General features: G+C 39.7%; 1 protein-coding gene across 3 annotated transcripts in view; it reads right to left on the bottom strand.

Moving 5' to 3' along the window:
• CABIN1 (calcineurin binding protein 1) overlaps nucleotides 1-14,437 on the bottom strand; it is a 107,585-nt gene that overhangs the window by 53,290 nt on the left and 39,858 nt on the right. For all 3 annotated transcript variants that reach the window (XM_029963276.1, XM_029963277.1, XM_029963278.1), the window contains exons 27-28: nucleotides 13,732-14,069; nucleotides 8,177-8,290 (exon numbers count right to left, since the gene is read on the bottom strand). In XM_029963276.1, coding sequence (XP_029819136.1) covers nucleotides 8,177-8,290; nucleotides 13,732-14,069 — 452 coding nt within the window. The remainder of the gene's footprint in view (nucleotides 1-8,176; nucleotides 8,291-13,731; nucleotides 14,070-14,437) is intronic.

The raw sequence follows: 14,437 nt of genomic DNA, 5'->3' as shown, positions 1-14,437 counted from the left end.
TCTGTGAACAACGGACATTTTTCACTGATGAGTTCTGTTTTTCCAAGAGGATGGAGTGAAGAACTGTAAATAACATGTTGGGCAGAGGTTGAAAAAGTTATCTAGCTTTTTATAGGCAGCTTTAAGACTTCATTGCTCACTGGGTTTCTGGTCTCAAGCCAATCACTATGAAAGTTTCACTTGCACAGTTAACTCCTTGCTTACCTTCGGTTTTAGAGTTGGTATTAAGTTTGCACAAGAGAGTGAGCACATGAGAGCAAGAGAGAGAATCACAGAGCAAACCCATCTGTACCTACTAAAAGCATTCTTTCAATTAAAATGTTAGAAAATCTGGACAGGAGACATAGGAGTAGAATTACATTAACCTTACAAGTGAAAGAAAGGGGCAAAGACAAAAAATGGCTTGCTACTGGCAAAAGAACAACTATCAAGAGTAAAGTCAGAAAAGAAATAATTTAATTTTAACTCTGACTATAGGGGCAATTAGTATCACCCTTTCCTGCTTCCCTTTTCCCCAGTGGAAGCCACTTGCCAAGCTAGACAAGAAAAACAATGGAAATTAATACGGTTACTTGACTAAAATATGTGGATTTTTGAAAAGCTATCTTTTTCCAGGTAGAAACCGTGCCTGTTTCAAACACAAAAATCTCAGTAAATTCAGTAGAGTCAGAGCCACTAATTCTCTTTCCTACAATCACTTTCATAAAATTGACTTCCAGTCATGGTTAGAGAGAAGGGCCAGGCTATCACTTCATTAAGCATTTTAATGAGCCAACTTAAACAAAATTTAAGTGTTCATTAAAAAAATGTTTCTAGATTTGATGCCAAAATAACCTTGTATATATGAATTATATTTAATCAATGCAAATATGCCTTCCTGAATCTGCAGGCAGGTAAGACAATGATTTTTTTCAGTAGGAGTTTCTCTATCCTGTGGACCATTCAATGATGAGTGCTGGAAGCATTACACCTCTGACCTCTGTTGCTCTACAGAAGATACAGTGAAGGGAAACTGAGAAAATTAACAGAGGCTGAAAAGGAAGAAAAACAAGAAAAAGAGGATGGGAAAACACTGATTTGTTTTCATTCTTCAGTCATCCAAACTTTAGCTTGTACTGTAACCATAAAATATCTGCCATTTATACAGCTGACTGTATTTACAAATTAAGCATGGGATTATACAATCATTTGGCTCAGACGGGACTCCTGGAGGGTTTTTCATTTATTCCTCAGCAGTTTTCCACACAAATATGTCTTCACCACACCAGAAATGGTTTCCTCACACAGATGAAGAACAATAGTTTTATAATGTCATTATTCGGGAACGTAGGAAAAGCGATGAAATGCTTGTTAAAATTCCCGAGGAAGCCAGGCAGGCAGGCAGTGTGTCAGCTCCAGCATCTCTCCGAGGCAGAACAGCAAGGTCTGTGTTATCTCTGCTGAAGGAGAGGTACTGGATGACCCACAAAGCCTTGGCTCCCCCAGCACCTCTGCAGCAAAGGCTCCCTGCAGCCTCCTGACCGCACACCAGCACTGCTGACAGGCCGAGTTCCTACACTGTCAAATCATTTCACAGAGCACCTTGCTCTTCCCAGCACAAGAAGAAAATGTATAGCAGAGAGATGTCTTTTACTTAACATCTGAACAGCTCAGTCAGTGGAAAGCCAGCAGTGAGAATCTGCTTTTACTGAACGGCCCTTTCACAAAGCAGAGCACTCGCTCTTGCTGGGCCTGTTCCTGCCCAGGGAAAACACTGATATTTCATGGCTACAATATGGCCATCTCCTGAGGAGATTAAAGACAATTTTAGCTTTTAAATTAGGTAGGGATTTAACCATCCTCTGCCCAGATGTCCCTATCTACCTACTAAAGCATAAAAAAAAAAAAAGAAAAAAGCATAAAAATATTAGGCTACTCATATGTGTTGTCATTATGGTATTGTTACTATTTTGTTTTGTGCAACTACACAGAAGGTCAGTGTTAATGGTGGAGGTCACCTTTTTTAGACACTTGTGTTTGCATATCACCTATTAAATGGTACTAATAACTTCTTTCAAGCATTATCTAATTACTGGAATCTAAGTTTTGGTGGGTTTTTTTGTTCTTTTTGTTTGTTTGTTTTTTGGTTTTTAATTATTCCTTTATGGTTTTTGTTCCCTTGTGGTTGCATAAAAATGGCATCCAAAACACTCAGAAGCAAGAAGGGCAAAACTGAATAACTAAATCCTTGTGATTTCTGGGATGTCACTTGTGATTTCTTTTTTTTTTTTTTTAAAACTTGAGTTGGCAACCCCTCATACCCATTTTTAACATTTAAACATTCATTAGGGTTTAAGCACTAAAAAGACTGACTTTTTTTTTCAAAAAGTTGCAACAAATCACGATCAAACTAAAATATAGCCATTAATTCCCTTAGAGCCCCCATACATGAATAAACTCCAACTCTCACCATGCTGAGGGGCACCATCTCAGCTCACATGGATGCACATGTTTCTTCAAGTTCTTCCCCCCCAGTCTGATTTAAATGGCACTAGTTTGGTTGGAAGGCTCATGTTCCACATAGCAGATGTCTAGGAGTTGGAAGTACATTTGCCAACTGAAAAGATACACACCAACTATGAGCAGGAGGGAGAGTAACTCAGATCTGTCACCAGCCAAGGACAGGAAGGAAGGCAGAGTGTAAGAGTTCTAGGAAAGTGATTTTAATCTGCTGTTGCCTCCAGCTTCAAGTTTTTCAAGTATATGGCAGGAAATGCTGAACCTGAGGTTTCAGTCAGGTTGCCTCAAGCAACTTTGAAGAGCTGCCCCTTGGCACTGTGTGGTATTTGGAGGTTCTTCAGGTCAGCACTAAAAGTGACCCCAACCTGGGTAGAACGAATGTCTAGAATAGGTTCAGACCACCCTTTATGGATTTTCCTCTTCCCTTGGATGATGTATAGCCAGTTACCTCTAACAGAGACATTAAATTCTGTAACAAATCTTTCATTTTAATTCAAGTCATGGGAACCATTAGTGCTGAGGTTACATGTCAGGAGATGGGAGAGAAACAAAAGGCAGCTCTATCGGATCCAAAGAAAATCCCATATACTCACTCAGTGCCATATTTCTGACAGTGACCAGTAATGTATGTCTAAGGGAAGGTATAAAACTAATTGAGGCATATAATGAAATTTCCTTGATATAACTGCCCAGCTTCCAGGAGAGCTGAGGCATGTTGCCTTTTTGTCCCCTATAGCAGAGACTTCACAATATCCTACACCTCACATTCACCTGTATGGCTCTGGTTGCACAGAATCCCCAGACAGTCAGCCTTGCACCCTGCTGTCCCTTTTCAGAATCAACTTTCCTCTGATAAGACAGACAGACAGACAGACTCTTAACCTGAAACACAACTAAAGGAAGAACCTGCTGTACAGGAAGAGTAACAGAGAAAGCTCCCACTGTGGTTATCACCATGCTGTGTAATCAGAACTACCTCCAGCAACTTCAACTACTCAGTGTCCAGAACTTGCCATTCTGCTCAGCAGAGGTCCCCTGTCAGTGCCCAGTCACACCTGGTATGAAGAAAGACAAAACAAAGTGAAATCCCTTCTGTCTCACAGCTTCTGGCTTCCAGTGGGTGTTCCCACCTTAGTCTGACCCTGCTCAGACCACAGAATGAAGAGCTTCAGGGCTACAGCAGAGAATAAACATACTGCATTGCTCTTGGAATTAAAAATAGAACAATTATCTGTAACACTTTGCAGCAAGACTTCATGCACATCAATGTCTGCATTGTAGCATACAGTGTGCATGCACAGCTTTTGTATGTGGGGAACAGTTACCAAAGATGGACATTAAGATCTTTATTACAACAGATTATTATTACCACAGAAGATGTGCCAGGACAATACAAATAGTGTATATTAAACCATATGGAGAACTTGCTGGTACATGGAGCTCAACCATGAAATCTGAATACATTAAAGAAGTGCCCTACTATATAAAGCAATGTTTGAGGATTTTTTTTCTTCTTGTGAATTAATTTCTAATTTAGTTACCATAGAAACCATCCTGGCTCCATCTTTAAAAAAAAAAGTCTCTGTATATATTTACACTCACACTGAGACAAAGAAGAGGAGAAAAGCATGCACAGGAGTGCACCTGTACATGCAAGTTTATAGAGAAATGTGTAACTGGCCAAACAAAACAGGCTTAGCAGTAATTTCTAGGAACTTAGCTAAAACTCCTGTAAGTCTAACAGCAGTATTCATTCAAATAATGATTGCCATCACAGCAGAGCCATGAACATGCAAAACCTCCTCTCCTAGAAAATTGGGGCCTTTCTTTAGGTTACAAATAGGTACAATAATGCAGTAAGGATATTTTTTCTTAGAATTAAAAAAGGGAAATTCTGAGCACCCTGACATTATTCTAATAAGTCAAATGAGAAGAAATCAGGCTAAGTGAACATGCCTTTTTTGCTCACTTCAGTCACAGCTGAGTGACAGCTAACAAATTATACAAGAGGCCATGACACACAGATCCAGACCAGCAGTTCTGCAGTAAAGTTTAACAACAGACAGCTTTACCCAGGTTTATTTCTTTTCATACAGTGCTGTCATAAACATTTCATAAATAATTCTGCTAGGAGTATGTCTGGGAGGAGCTGCTAGCTTTCTCTTTCACACTATGTTGTTTGTACTTGTAGAACTGAGTCAGCTGTAATTTCAACAACCCTGAATCTTCTGTACAAGAGATTAAAAACACCAGTGCTACTTGCTCCAGAATAAAAAAGTATTCCAATAGCAAAATATCTACAGAAAACCACTGGACTTAATTCTTTTGTATCATGAAGGTTGAAGAGTTCTCAAAAAATAATACCAAATGCATTTCATGGAAGCAAATAAACACTCTAGGCAAAGGATTTCTGTTGAAAATAACCCTGGGGGACATTAATATGCTTAGAAAATCTTAAGGTTGGCCATTTAATTTCTAAGATTAGATGTGACTACTTTTGTAGAGTGCTATAATTTGTGTTTTATCACCCATCTCTCTATGTGAAGACAGTAGCTGGGACAGTGGGCTGCAACACCATCTGTACAAGGGATGACACACCAGTGTGTGTTCTGAGCACTGACCCAGATGGTGCAGAACAGTCACTTACCCACCACCGGGCTGGAGCTTCACATGAGAACAGACTAGTTGAGGTTTAACCCAGACAAGGTCAATGCAGCACTCAGAGGGTTTTTTCCAAGCTGATCACAGATTTCAGTTTGTCCAGTTCTGGAATGTCAGCTGACACTACCAGCTTCTTGTCATGGGCACTTGCAGCCCTTTCTCTCTCAGATCTGGATTTTCTCACTGTGCTCTGTCTGTGTCGTCTGTACTGGAGTACTGCCACAGGCTCCACATAGAGGAAGATTTTTAAAATATAACTGGGTAGAAAATGAGACCAACAAAATATTTATCATGCTAAACTCATGATGTACACTGTACCTGTTAACAGGAGGACCAACCTACTTGCATGCAGGAATAAGTCAAGACGTTAGCACTGATTCACAAAGGTCTCAACAAACATTTTTGCTGTGTGAGGCATTCTGTGTGTGCACCACACCATCCCCACAGCTGAGACACACTGGAGTTCAGCCCCCAGACTGAAATTCCTAAAGCCTGGAGGCAGTGGTCTGCATGGAAGACTCCAGACTAACATTGTCTTCATCTGTTGGCAGACCCAAGTTCAAACTGAGAACATAATTGTCAAACATCTTCTCTCTTTTCTAACACTGCTGCCAATATATTGCACTGGGCCAGCATATATATATCATATATCATGATACAAAAGAATTAAGTCCAGTGGTTTTCTGTAGATATCTTTTGTTGAAAGTTGCCTTTTATTTCAAAGTGTATTTCATTTCTTATTAAAGAAATTAATTATGGGAATTAAGTTTTTGTTGATTTACAAAACAGAATTATTATACAGCTGTCTAGCAGCTATACTACATCCTTGAGAGTATCCTTCTAGTAGCTACACTTTTCATCCTTCAGAGTATAAAAATATCAACGCACAGAGCACGGAATAATTATTTTTTGAAATAATGCTGGAAAATTCCACCTAGGGATACAGCGGAATCTAAGTTAAATTAGCTAGCATTAGCATTCAAAAACTAGACATGATTTAGGTCAACCACTGATCTCTCTTAATGTGGTAATTCACATTTTTCAAGTAGAAACACTCCCTTATACACACTTCTCAGTTCCCTACTGCTCATCTTCCTCATACATTAAAACATAGGATACTCTTGACACTTAACCCTGCAGTGATGAACAAGTCAACCTTGATCATGCAAAGTTCACATTTGGCTTGAAGCACGTTGAGTAATTCCATTAATTTCTACAAGAATACTTGTGTTATGTGAATCTGAGCCAAAGCATTCACTAGTTTGAAGAGCTAATCACACTGCAGGGTTCTTGCAGGGAAAGCTGGCAGATAATGCAGGGAAATAACCAGAACAAAGCCATGTAGTCATCAATCAGGTCACAACTCTATCAGGCTGTGCTGTGCTTGCAGCTGGGACAGAGTTAATTCTCTTCCTAGAAGCTGGTACAGCACTATGTTTTGGAATCAGTGTGAGAATAATGTTGATAAGACACTGATGTAGTTGTTGCTAAGCAGTGCTTACTAGAAATCAGTTTCCCAGGCTCTGCCAGTGAGGAAGTGCACAAGAAGCTGGAAGGGAGCGTGGCCAGGACAGCTGATCCAAACTGGCCAAAGGGCTATTCCATAGCACAGAACATCACTCCCAGTGCATAAACTGGAGGGAGCTGGTCATGAGAGGCCAATTGCTTCTTGGGAACTGGTTATGCATTGGTCAGCAGGTGGGGAGTAAACTGTACTGTGCATAATTTCTCCTTACGTTAATAATTATAACTATTTTAATACTTTATTTCAATTATTTAACTGTTCTTATCTCAGCTTTACCTTTTTTTCTGATTCTTCTCCCCATCCCACCATGGGGGTGTGGGAGGGGAGTGATCAGATGGTACTTATTTGCTGGCTGACACTATTTGTTAATCAAAAGTTCTCTCCAGAAAGATGTAATGATATAGAAAACCCCATTTGCAGACTGATCCATGATACAATTCTGAGCCATTGTCAGTATTCCTTAGTTGTTTAACCCATCTGAGGGATTATAATCAGAGAAGAGCACTTACTTTATACTTAACAGAGGTTTGCACAGAGGTGCTAATTAACACAACATACAGCAAAAATGAAGATAAATGTTAACAGATATAAAATGGAAGTAAATTTCACAATTACAATATTAAAACAGAAGCACTAGATGGGAAAGCAGAGACATAAAATTCTGTCACTGCAATCACAGGCAACCATACAGCAGATATGGACTATAACATAGTCCAGAATGACAGACCATCTCCAGGCTCTCACCATGCACTGTGAGACAGAATTGCTACAGAATCCTATCTCAAAAGAACAGATGGCACAAAAACCTAGAACATACCACAAAAAGCCAAAGATACCAAAGACAACAGCAGAGTGTAAGTGGCAAACACAGCAGGGAATCTGATAGATAAATGCTTATGTAAGTCTCAGAAGTGTTGTGTGTCCTGTGTCAGTGAGAGGCACAGACACCCCCGTGGAAGATATCACAGACATGGGGACAGTCTCTATGACAGTGCTGCTACCTCACTGTGGGACTTGGAAAGACTCTTTCTGTTGAGCCATGCTACAACAAAGGGGAATACAAGAAAGCTCCTTCAATTGCAGGAGATTGCTTAGCACAACTAGCAATGTGTTTTTGTCAAGAGAAGTGCAAGTCTAGTTGAGAAACGACAGACAAGAGGATAATCAAGATGAACAAAATGAGAATTTTTATAGAGGGCTCAACCATCAAGTATATGGTAAATGATGCATAACTGAAAAATGTTGGTGCTTCTCTCCCCATGAGAGAGTTTATGAGAAATAATCCTTTAATGTCCCCTTCAAGAGAGGCACATTTACCCAGTAAATATGTCTGCAACACAATTCTCCTTTCCTTTAGCCGCTCATGGCTTGTTTAATGTGCCTGTGTGGAATTTCACATTATGGTCCCTTCACAAACCCTTCAAATGAGAAACAGGTGTTACAGTGAGGGCTGAGAACAGAGGGGTGTGTTTATCAGCTGTATAAACTTACGTTGAAGAAATTGGTCTTGTTCCTCTCGCAGAAGAGGCCCTGTGCAGGCATGTGCTTCAGCTGCTGCCAGGGGATCCCGCTGCCCAGGAGCACGTCCCGGGCCCACTGCAGGTTCTGTGGACAGAGAAGGGCTGCTGAGTTGCAGGCAGGGGATGGAAATGCCACCACAGTTAAAAGTACAAAGCGCTCACTTGGTTTTATTTATCAGCCTGCAGTGTCATTTCTCATTTTCTGCGTAGCTGCTGTCCCAACAGTATTTTGAAAGGCGTGTGATCTGGAGAAGACATCCCTCAGGAGAGAGAGGCCAGTTTGTTGCTCAGAACAAGCATCCAAGCCCTGAGACTGGCCAGGCTCCTACAGCTGCTGAATCCAGCCTCAGATCATCCAGTTTTGCATTCTTGTATTTTTTTTAACCTGTCTTTGCTTCACTGATATCCACCCTCTATCTCCTATCACCTGCAGAAACCTGAACTGTAGGTATATTTAAAACACCCCCAATTTTTTTTTAATGCTCCATATGAAATAATTTATATAAAAATATAAAGTTTCTCAGCAAACAGTGGAACTCACTGTCCTGAGTATCCTGCAGCCTCCCCCTGCACACCAGGCCTCTCACTGCCCCCTGGCCCTCCCTTTTTCCTCCCTTGTTTTTCCCCGTATACTCTGGAAGCTGTCCCTCAGGTCTTCCCTCAGGCTAACTAGCAGGGAATTCCTGCCAGCACTCAGGCCTCACAAGAGAGGCAACCTTTAGGCTTAAACTGCAGCCTTCTTTTAGTGGGGTGGTGAATTTAGGCCTCTCACCTCTACTCAGCCATTGCTCTCCATGTAATTTCACTTAACCTCTCTGAAAAATTCCATGATCATCATCAAATTTGGTTAATAGTGCACAGTGAGTTAACAAGAAAGTATTGGTAGGAGACTAAATGATAAATGACAACCAAAAATTCATAAAAGCACTACCCTTCTATGAGTTCAATGCATGAGCCTCTCTTGTGCAGTTGAGAACCAGGGACAGCTGTTGGCTCCAGGCAGAATGTTACCAACAGATGGGACAATTATTAATTGTGAGGCTTCACCAATGGAAGTTTTGCTTTCCTTAATCCTTTTATATCAGTGTTAGAAAGTAGCATTTGACTGGCTTTTTTACGGACAACCTCACAACAGAGAAGATAAAAGAAAGAGGAAGATGTTTGGTTCATAGAGGCAAATGAGAATGTTGAACTCTGGCTTGTGTTCTGTGGCCTGGAAATATGCTTCTGTGAGTCATAAATTTGATTAAGTCATGTCCATCCAAGAATCATATTCCAGATGTAATATCTTTTTTTTGGGGGGGGGGAGGTGGTAGTAGCAAAGTTCTCATCCCATATTCCAGATCATTTTCTTTATGAGGCTCTGGTGAAACAGTAAAAGCTCTGCTCAATCATCAGTGCTTTTGTCCTAATGACAGTAATCATGCAGAAATCTCCAATGTCTTACCAGAATTGGAGCATCCCCTCTAGCAAAATGCTGATTACAGATTCATGTGCAAGAGAGCTGAATGCTGGAAATACTAACCAGATATTTACAGATGTTAAAAATCCTTCATTCAGAGAGCTGACATAGGTACTTACACGGGGCCTTCGTGATTACACTGCAGGACAGTCTAGGGGATCTGGATAGCTTTCTTTTGGTATGGAACAAATACATGTTCACTCATAAAGATCACAAGGTACTTCCTGGCTAGTCAGGGAAATCAGTAAATTTAATTATTATTGCTGAGTGTCAAATTTAATTAAGATTGAAGAAAGCAAACTGTAAACTTAACTGTATACTAGCTTTTCTCTATAGAACTTCTTTCCTAATATGTATTTCTGTAATCCTGCAAAATACTGGGATATACATACAGAAGAAAATGCAACACAAAAGAACCTACAAAAATCAGTTCTTCCAAAAACGTCATACTGTTTTGAATAAAATCAGAATCTAGCAAAAATAAGCCTATCATAACATCCAAGATCCAGGCACATAAGTGCCTTCCTTTATGCCAGTCATAGTCATCAGAAATGTAAGTTAATTCCAAGTGTGAAAATGAGGCAAAAATTGCCTAATGTGTGGCAATCTGAATCTTACATTAAAACTATCACATAAAAATTCAAGGAAAACAAAACCTTTAAGAAAGTTATCACCCCACCACAAAGCCTAAATGTAAAATCCCAGTCTGAAGAAATTTTAGCTAGAGATGTATTCTCCAATCGAAGTTTTATAATGAAAAGGTTAAGAGATCATTAATTGTAGCATCATGCTCTGGTGATCCTCTGTGCCCATTGCACTGACCATCCACAGGCATGTGTTTGGTACACATAATTCACAGGCTTTTATTGAACAAGATGATGGCAGTAACCCAGCCAGGAGGAGAAAAGATCATTCAGACAAATGGGGCAATTACACGGTAACTTCACACAATCAAAACTAATAGGAATAAAAGATGTAGTTACAGATTTTCCACTACCCTTCTCCTTAAATCAGCATGATCAGTTATTCCCAGTAAATACGCCTGAGCAGGTCTCAACTCATTAGATTTCACAGAGTCTGCTCTGCTTGGGTTTTAGCTGATGAAGTTATTAGGAGTGGGTGAAGGGATCCAGGACATAGCAAAAAGGATTTATTCTTCTTGGCACACTGCTTACCAGCCTGAAATGCTGGATTTGGCTGTCTGACTCAGGGCAATTATGAAATACTCTTTCCAGTTCAGCTGTTGCCTCCCACATCTTTATCACCCCAAGATTCAAAGACAAGATGACTGACATGCTACAATAACTTGAAAAAAAAAGTTGAAGTGGAAAAGGAAAATCTCTTACGGTCAACCAAGTGGAACTCTGAGTCACCTGGGAAGGATACCTCTTAACTCAGTGGTGTCAGAAGCACCTTCACCTAACCCGAAAACTCCACGAAGTGTTGCTGAGAGGGGAACAAAACACTGCACTTATACCTTAATCCTTCCCTCTGTTTTCTTTCACAGTCCATTAGAAGGCTTTGTCTCAAATAAAAGCAAAATAAAAAGACAACCGACCTTGAAGGGCAGCCTTTTGAATGAACTGTTATTATCAAACTGATTTTGCTTGAAATGGTTACATCTATTATGCCTACACATTATCTGTGTCTCTACATATATATTAAGCCTACAAATATATAATCTTATAATTTTTACACGCATGTATTATGCCTACTTTGACTAACTTGTCATGCCACTGACCTTGTGTCATACCTGACATTAATTTCCTCATTAAGGGCTCTGTTAATAACGGGCACTCTACAAGATACAAACTTAAAACCCCTAAGTCATACACACAGTATTCATGAGCACATTCTTTCAGGATTTACAGGGTATTTTTTTATTTTGAGATTAAAAAAGCACATAAGTAAATATTTTTATTTCCTGATGACCTGCTGGTTGCAGAATATCAGACCAGTTCCCCACACTAATCCCTAAGGGCCATAAGGCAAATGCTTTTCACAAAACTTCTTAATTACACTGACAAACAGTGTCTTGCCAAGTCCTAACCTCTCCTTCCAAACTGTGCCAACATTAATTTTGGAGGTAAAAATCACAAAGGATGATGACTTTACTTTAAGAAAAGGTGAATGGGAAACTGAAGTAACTTCTGAAAATTCACCCTTACTTTCCTGCACATTTATTCCAACAAAAGCCAGCTATGTACAAATTTGCTCTGGTAACAGAATAAAACGAAGAGAAATAGCCTCCAAATAGTGAGATGGATTTTGCAGGGGAAAAAAACCCAACAGAACACACAGCCAAACAAAATGTTCAAAGATTTTGAAACGATGTTAAAAAAAGCACTCAACAACTATTTTTACTAATCTTCCAACAGCAAAACCAGGAATACTGTAAAATAGGAGAAAACAGATTGCATATGGAAAACTTGTTTTTCTATGCACTGTGGAGACCTGCCAATCCTCTCCTTTCCCAGCCAACCATGAATTTTGGCCATCAGTCTAAATTCTTCATGCAAATTCCTGGCGCTGGTACGTAAATGCTGAATTTTCCAAGATGGTTATATTCATTTAAAAATTAATTTCGGTTTTCTAAAATTTACCACTCTGCCCCCCGCAACAACTCAACCTGATATAATTTATCTCACTTTTAAAATCAGGTTTAACATCAGTATATGTAAGCCTACTGCTTACTCCAGTTACTGCTAAAAATACATAGATCCATTTTGTGTTTTAAGTTCATTCAGGAGTCTAAATCCCACTAAAGACATACTAGTGTGCCATGAAAACACAGGCATTTGACATTGAACCTGAATGAGTCATGAAAGGAAGAAAATTAAATCCCACGAAAATATGTACCATACATATATCAAAAGGAAGAGTCAAGTGGTTGTTTGTTACGCAGATAAGTAATAAAAAAAAGGACAGTAAAACCCAAAAAGGGCAGTTGAAGTCAGCCTGGTAACTACTAGGGTCAACCAGGCAGGATTCAATTTTTCTGAGTTCCAAGAGGAAACAGATTCAGACAACAATGTGTATTTCATATAGAAAACCATCATTAAATTGATATTTATAAAGGAAGAGAGATATAAAAAGCAAAAGAGAAGGCTTCATCAGGGAAAAATAATAGAAGAAAATATTTTGCAAGTAGTTCCTCAGGCAAGGACATGCTATTTGAACGAATAAATTGAAAACAGGCAGCTTTTTTTGTTGAATGTTGATACAAAATCATGTCAGCAAAAGTAATGACAGATTGCAGGAATCTAAGGTTCTTATTAATGATCAGTTCCATGGAAAAATTAACAACTGTTACATACAAACAGCATAAGAATGTTTTCAAAACAAGGTCTCTATAAAAAAGAGTAATATTTTTCTGGATAATCACTGTACAGCCAAATGGAACATTCATCACCTTCCAGTAGGTTGGTAGGACATGCTCGAGCTCAGTGCTGGTGACATGTTTTCTACTCTGAGGCCAGGGGTATGACTTGTTTCCCTTCCCTATTGTTCACACAAGCTTCAATACTGGTGGGGAAGAGAATTCAGGAAGCCATGTAGAGCAGCATATGACCTAGCAAAAGACTTCCAAATACAAAATTCAAACCTTGATTATGACAATTAGTAAAATAACTGATAATTTTCTGATAATTTCAATGTACTATTCCTACACATTTTACTAACAAAGATCCAAAGTACCCAGAAAGCTTATCTCTGTCACATGATGTGTTTACACCAATACTGAGGAATTTTTGCTTCCAAGTCACTTATTCAGTAAAATAAATAACTGCTGTCATTTTTATGAGAACATCTTAATTTATGTGTCATATCTAAAATGTAATTCTCTGCTGAATGACAAAAATTTACTTAGTTCAGTAATAAAAAAAGAAATTTTCTACTCAATTGACCTCACACACGAGTCAGACAATCTAGGGCCTGAAGACTCCCACAGTCTTCCAATCCAAACTGCATTAAACAAGCTTATCTGCCGTGTTTTACCACTGAATTAGTCCAAATGACAACACAGTGGGCAGCAAACACAGCGATCCTCTCAGTGCTCTGCTCACCTTGTGTGTCTTGCTGTAGGTGTACAGGTAGGCCAGCCTGTAGAGGCTCTTGTAGTGCTGGGGGAAGCGGCTGAGGCAGAGGCAGAAGGAGGCGATGCACTGCTCCGTCAGGAACTTCCGCTGCTCCTCCAGGTCCGCGGGGAGGCCGTGAGGGAACTCGGATGCATCTCCACAAGGTTCAGCTTTCTTTCTGCAGTCCCACTGGGAGGGTGGGGGGATTGCAGCTTTGATGGGATTGCCAGAAGCAGACTGAGGATCCACCACAAGTTTTTGGCCGGTAGGCTCAGCAGGGTTGTAGGATTCTGAGCTCTCCAGCAGCTCTTCTGACTTTCCTGCAGCTGGAACGTTAAGAGAGAAGTGACAACGAAATTGCCATTCCCAAATGGCAAATGAAATATACAAAAGGACAAAAATTAAATATGACAAAAGGTAAGCCTTTTCTTCATTAAAGCACAGAGAGAAATATTGAGGGGTTCCTGAAAAAAATAAAAATTACTATTCCTGACATTCATTGAATAGTAACCTTCAACTCACTAACAGAGCCACACACTGATCTCTCCATTGTCTTCCTCTGGGTTTTTCCCTGAGCAACAGTATGAATTCAGCACACCTTACACAATGCAGGACTTTATACACTCTTGGAAGATGGGAGAGGAGGAGGGAAAATATCAAAACAAAAGAGTAAATTCAGTAATTTCTATTGCAG

The sequence above is a fragment of the Manacus vitellinus genome, unplaced genomic scaffold, assembly GCF_001715985.3.
Source record: "Manacus vitellinus isolate BGI_N305 unplaced genomic scaffold, ASM171598v3 scaffold_58_pilon, whole genome shotgun sequence".
Taxonomy (NCBI): Eukaryota; Metazoa; Chordata; class Aves; order Passeriformes; family Pipridae; genus Manacus; species Manacus vitellinus.
Note: the sequence above shows the minus strand (reverse complement) of the source record. Positions and strands in the feature narration are given on the sequence as shown.